Source organism: Primulina tabacum, chromosome 8 (assembly GCF_025594145.1).
Source record: "Primulina tabacum isolate GXHZ01 chromosome 8, ASM2559414v2, whole genome shotgun sequence".
Classification (NCBI taxonomy): domain Eukaryota; kingdom Viridiplantae; phylum Streptophyta; class Magnoliopsida; order Lamiales; family Gesneriaceae; genus Primulina; species Primulina tabacum.
In genome coordinates this window covers 40780567-40787050 of record NC_134557.1, presented here as the reverse complement: position 1 = coordinate 40787050, position 6484 = coordinate 40780567, and the positions used below count along the sequence as shown (strand labels likewise).

At 35.0% G+C, this 6484-nt stretch overlaps 1 protein-coding gene across 1 annotated transcript; it reads left to right on the top strand.

Annotated features, from left to right (window-relative positions):
• The first annotated feature begins 429 nt into the window (after window positions 1-429).
• Window positions 430-4369, top strand: LOC142554189 (filament-like plant protein 7). The gene is made up of 5 exons (XM_075664865.1): window positions 430-646; window positions 753-879; window positions 1368-3162; window positions 3241-3298; window positions 3716-4369. The coding sequence occupies exons 1-5, from the start codon at window positions 578-580 to the stop codon at window positions 4157-4159; spliced, it is 2493 nt and encodes an 830-aa protein (XP_075520980.1). The 5' UTR covers window positions 430-577; the 3' UTR covers window positions 4160-4369.
• Window positions 4370-6484: the final 2115 nt, after the last annotated feature.

Sequence of the window (6484 nt, the reverse complement as noted above, 5' to 3'; positions counted from 1 at the left end):
TGGTCTTACTACATTAAATTGTATTTTTTGCAATTGTAAACATTTTTTTAAATCAAAATATTGATATAACACCAATCATACAACAATATTCAATGTTACATCGATATTTTTTGATAACACAACACAATGTTTTTTTTTTTTGAAACTAACACAACACAATGTTTCGACACCACAAAAAAATAAAATTAAACAAATATAAAAATTAGTATATTAAAACCATAAACGAACTGTTAACAAAGCAAAAGCAAACGAATTTCTCGTAAAAATTAAATAAAATGGTAAATTTCCCTTCTTAAATTACAAACATATATTTTTTTTAACTCTGCCATGTAAATGATTCACATTTTCACTGTTGAGTTAACCCCAAAATTCACCCACTGCAATTCTTGTCGGTGGAACTTGAAATAAAAGCTGTACTTCTTCCCTCATTACAAATGAATATAAACTCCAATTACAAACTTTAAGCTACCAAATATATTCAAGAATTGAAGTATACAGCCAGGTTGTTTGTTGTTTCTGTAAACAGATTAAAAAAATAATTTCTGCCATTCTCATTACTGGAAATCAAGAAGGTATAATGGACCAGAAAACTTGGTTATGGAGGAAAAGATCTTCAGAGAAGACAATACTTGCAAATGGGGAGGAGGTAATATAATTATTATATGTTCTAAATTTATTTTTGGAAATTTATAAGCTTACAAATTAAAATGACAAGATCAATGTGATATTTTTGTATATAATGGAATTTATAGGTGCAATCATATCCAAGTGATGTTGAGAAATCTTTGATTGAAAGATTGGCTTTTGTGCTTGAAGAATCTTCTGCTAAAGATGATATTGTGCAGGAGCAGAGAAAAATTGCAGGAGATGCTGTGCAAGGTCACATGCGCTCATAAAATACACAATTATTTTAACATATAGCATTTTCTTATTTTCAAACTTCTTTAATTATTTATAAATTTAAAATTCATGCAAAATCAAACTACTGACGAAAATATGATTTTTTATTCTATTTAAAGCATTCTAAGATTTTACTAAAGTGAAGGATCCTGACCTAATGGCATGGTGAGTAAATCTCATCTGATTGGGTAATTTATCTAGTTTAGATAGATCTTCCCAGGACATGTATGAAAAAAATACGAAAAAGATGATATTTAATGCCCACAAAAAGTGTGCGTCACAATTACTAGTTCGAGGTAAAATGTTTTAGCAACATGTGAATGATGACTTGGAAATTTAATGAACAAAATGTATTGGTTGAAATATCATATGATATTTGAATAGTTTTCAAATGAAATAATCAGATTTGGCTTGTTTGTTTGTTGTATGTTCGAGGCTCATCTAGTTTTTGTTTGGATCAAATTCAGACAAGCTGAAAGCAGAGGAAGAATTGATGCGTCTAAGACAAGAACTAGATGAAACTAAGCAAGAAAAAGTGCTTGCAGATGAAAGATTATCCCAATCAAACTCTGCGTTGAAAGTTAGTATGGATCAACTGAGCCGAATTCAAGAACATCACGATAAAAGCACCCGGGATGCTGTCATGAAAACGACCCTTGAATTCAAGAACTCACAAAAAAAGCTCGAGGAGAAGTTGGTGGAAACGAGAAAAAGGCTTGCAGATTCGGCGGTCGAGAGTTCTTATCTTAGCAAGGCCTTATCAGTAAAAGAGAAACTGATTGAAGATCTGAACAATTACAAGTGTCAAACAGAAGCAGAGTTAAAAGCTTTGTTGGCAAGATTGGACTCTGTTGAGAAAGAAAATGTGTTTCTGAGATACGAGTTTCGGGTTCTTGAGAAGGAACTCGAAATTCGAAATGAAGATTTGGAATACGGCCGACTTTCTGTTGAGGCTTCACAGAAGCAAAACTTGGATAACGTGAAGAAAATGAAGAAGTTGGAAACCGAATGCCAGAGGTTACGTGCTTTGACACGTAAAAGTCTCCCGAGTCCAGATTTCTTGGTGAATGTAAAGAGTAATGTTGAAATAGTGGGAAGAAATCAGATTGATGTTAGGAGGAAGAAAGGTACAACCACTTGTGGTTTAGTCCCTGAAGACGCAAGTAAAAAGGTCTTCTTTTTACTTGATCAAGTGAAAGATTTGGAGAAAGAAAACAAGATTCTTAAAGAGTGTGTGGCTAAGAAAGATGAGGAAATCATATATCTGCTGAAATTGAAGAATTCAAGTGAGGCTAGTGCTTGGGACTCTTCTGCACTTGAATGCAGAATGATTGGAGCTTCTTCTGATATGAGATTAATGGACGATTTTGTCGAGATGGAGAAACTAGCAATAGTTTCCGTTGACACCCCATATACCAGATCGTATTCTGCTTCTGAAAAGAGCCACTCGTTATCAGATTCCTCGAAGGAGAGAGATGGGAATCGTCTGATTTCCACGAACATGGAACTTGTTCCAATGGAACAACCCAAGTTTCCAGAAGATAGGTCTTCAAGAAAACCAAGGGATTGGCTTCAAGATGTGACTGATGTGGTTTTGAAGGAAAGTGAGTTTTCAAAAAGAAGCATCGGCGAACTTCTTGAAGACATCAGGCTTGTTTTGAACAGTGCGATGCATCCTGAGATGTCTCAGATACGTCCCATCAGTGGTTACCTTACATGGAAATCTTCAACATCAACTTCCCCTGGCACGTCTCTTGAAGAATCGAGCAATGAAATTTATGGATCTGAAATGAAAAAATCAACAGTTAGGGATGAATTCAAGAAGCACTTAGGTGGGGATGGGCCTGGAACTGCATTTAATCTTGAATCTGTGCAGAATCTCATGCTTGAAATGGAGAAGATTCATTCAAGTTTTCAAACACAAATTACAGGACTGAAGAATGAGTTAAACTCCATAAAATCTTCAGAGAAAGATTTCGAGGCAACCAAACAGAAGAATGAGGCATTGCTGCATAAACTTCAGCAATCACAGCAAAGAGTTACAAATCTGCAAGATGAGATGGAACTCTTGAAAGAATCGAAGAAACTCTTGGATGATCAAGTCCAGGTTCTTGAAACCCGACTTTCTGTTACCAAAGCTAAGCTCAATGAAATTGTGCAGAAGCTATCTACTGCTGAAGTAGTGTTGGATAATAAAACCCAATGTTGTGAAGAACTGGAAGGAATGTGCCTTGAACTTCAGCTACAACTACAACTTAAGAGGTACCTTTAGTTTTTCTTTATTTCAACATTTTGAAGAATCAGTTCAAAAAATTGACTCCCCCAACATTTGATGAATAGCAATACCACCTACCAGCATTCAGTGGACAAAGAGAATCCAGAAGAGCTTCTCCAAACAGTAAGCTTTCATTATTTATACACGTGTAACTTGAGTGATCGTGTTTTTCATTTGACCATTCAGGGGTAAAATGAAGTTTTGTGGTGGTGTTCTTTTATTGAAACTGCACACACTTGCTGTATACATGATTCTATGTTATAATGACTGAACTAGACGGCGGCTGATTACCATCATCTCAGTATAAATATACATGATATACAATATATTACAATTGGGACATAAATAGCTTACGAGGTACGTCTCACCCGATATAGTGAAAAAATACGAAACTTTTATGCACGATTTCTCTAAAAATTCAAAATTCGTCCCCCAAATACATTAAATCGTTCTCTTTTTGCCCCAGCTCGATTTCCTATCTTCTCGTGTATCATATGGGCATCCTTACATTACTAACAAAATGATTGTTGAAACTGGCAGGGAATGGAGATAACAAGAGCATCAGAAAAGTTGGCAGAATGTGAAGAAACCATACTCAAGCTGGGAAAGCATCTTAAAGCACTAGGTTCAGCCAAAGAAATGGCAGTAGTAGACAAGGTTCTATCCATCACAGACAAGAGCATTAACAAGTTTAAGCTACGTCCATCTCTACGCGATCAGATGTTACTCGAAGATCGTGCCAAATTGCAGCCCTTAGAGTCCCCTAAGACCAAAGAAGTCATAAGCATGACTAAATCAGGCGTCCAATCTGTCCCTCCAGATAAAGCACATACGGGGTCTAAGCACAAAACTAGAAGTTCAAATGAAGGGGCATTGGTGATTTTTCCGAGCAGAAGGAAGGGAGGGCGACTTAGTTTTCTTAGAAAGCTTATGCTTAGAAAGAAGAATTCCAGCCACAGGAACACAACATTCTACTTTGGATAATAGATGACACGCAGTTGTTACAGCAAAGATCTATGTTCTTAACAATAAAGATCTGTGATTGTTGTGTGTTTTGTATAAAAACTTTGTTAAGGTTTCTGTTTTGCCTTTAGTTTTAACGGGTGCTTCGTTTTCTTCTATTGATGGCTGCGTTGTTGAAGAGGGATTTCGATAAACCAAGTATGCACAACAGTGTTATGTGTTCTTATATATGTACATATGTGTTGCTGTGTTCTCATTCATAAATTAGTTAAACAATTGTGCTAAATCAGCATAATTCAAATCCAGTGATCCTCTTAAATATGTATCAGTTCAATTCGAATTTTGCAGATCCTTGTGTTATTATAAACACTTTCCTCAAGGCTTTACTGTCGACACACAGTGCTGCTTTCGTTTCGATAGTTACATCTTCAGCTCTGATGATAATTTGTTTCAACGCTGGAAGTCTAGAATTGGCTTTTTGACTGTGTACATGGCCAATAAAACAGGGGGATACACAATATATGAACTACCAATTCTCTTAGTGGTTGAAACTTGAACATCCGTCTAAAATCACACGCGAGATTAGTGGCTAGTTTGTGTGGTGGGGAGACCTTAAGTAACACCGGAAGAAGATCGACCAGGTTTGCTTTGATAGTTGGCTCCAAGGGAACTCACATATCATCAATTTATTTGAACCAATCGTGATTTCAAGAGTTTTACACGTTAATAGTTTTTTGCAAATCGAGCCACTTCAAATAAAGCAAAGATCGAGCCCTGAGTCCGAATGGCAAATAGAGATGCTTCTAACCAAGCAAAGATCGAGCCCGAATCCCGAATGATATACCACCGCCACATTTCGAACATATTTTCTGCTCAAAATACTTTCCATGTGGCTCAAGATTAATGAAATTCGTAAGCATTCATGATACTGCTAAATAACAAGGTATGATATCAAACCCCCATCTCATGTACTCCCAACCCCATTGCTCAACATATCAAGCAAGACTCGGACTTCAATTTTCCTAAACAAATAGTCTACATCATGCTAATAACTCAAAAACTCTGCTAAATGATCACATTAATACACTACACATAATAATCAATAGAAGCCACAAAGAACCACAGACTCAGGCGAGAAGTTGATTAAAAAATACTGACCCTTGTTACTAATAGGAACACTCAGCTAAATTAAATGTAGATGCACATAAATGCATGAAACAGAAACCACATAGAACCAAACGGACTCAGCTGAGAAATTGATTCAAATATACCGCCCCATGGTGCTAATCTACAATCTTAGCTAATCAACCCGTAAATTCACAGAAATGTAAGTAAGCAATGAAAACCATCAAGAACCACAAAGTCCCATGAGAGAAACAGATTAAAACATGTAAATACGTGCACCAACACAATTAATGTGATCCCAAATTATAGATTCTATAATGAGTCTTCTTGAAAATCCCTGCATCACTGGTCCACTATGCGCTACTTTGCAATTGTTATCTATCTGCCAAAGCATTCTAGTAATTTGTGTGAGAAGATCTCTCGGGTCGTATTTTGTAAGACAGATTTCTTATTTGGGTCATCCATGAAAAAACATTACTTTTTATGCTAAGAGTATTACTTTTTATTGTGAATATTGGTAGGGTTGACCCGTCTCACAAATAAAGATTCGTAAGATCGTCCTACTCAATGTTAAATGACTCATGGGGTATAACATGATTTTGGAAATAAAAAATATTTATTAAAAAAAATAAGAGGTTAAATAAATCATACTTGATTATAGGACAAAAACTCAATCAAGAGTAGATCTCTTGTGAGACGGTCTCACGATTTTTTATATGTGAGACGGATCAACTCTATCAATATTCACAATAAAAAGTAATACTCTTAGCATAAAAAGTAATACTTTTTCATGGATGACCCAAATAAAAGATCCGTCTCACAAAATACGACTCGTGAGATCGTCTCACACAAGTTTTTGTCATCATGATGTTTAACAAAATGATCCTTTTTTGTGTTCTCAAATTGGTCTTTTATCTTTCAAAAAAAAAAAAAAAAAATTTGGTCCTTCAAATATAAATATTTTAAAAAAATACCCTAAACAACATTGGTTTTATTATTATTAGAAAATCATTCTAAGATGCTTTAAAAGTGGTTCCCGAGCCTTGTTTTTTTTTCATATGTATATAATAATAATAATTATAAAGTAATTTATGTTTCTGGAGATGAGATATTTCTAAAATTATGGACCCGAAAATACTTTCGAGATTTATTATTTTCATGTTTTATTCCAATATTTTAGAATATTTGAAACAACTTGATTAGATATCAAGGTCAACTAAT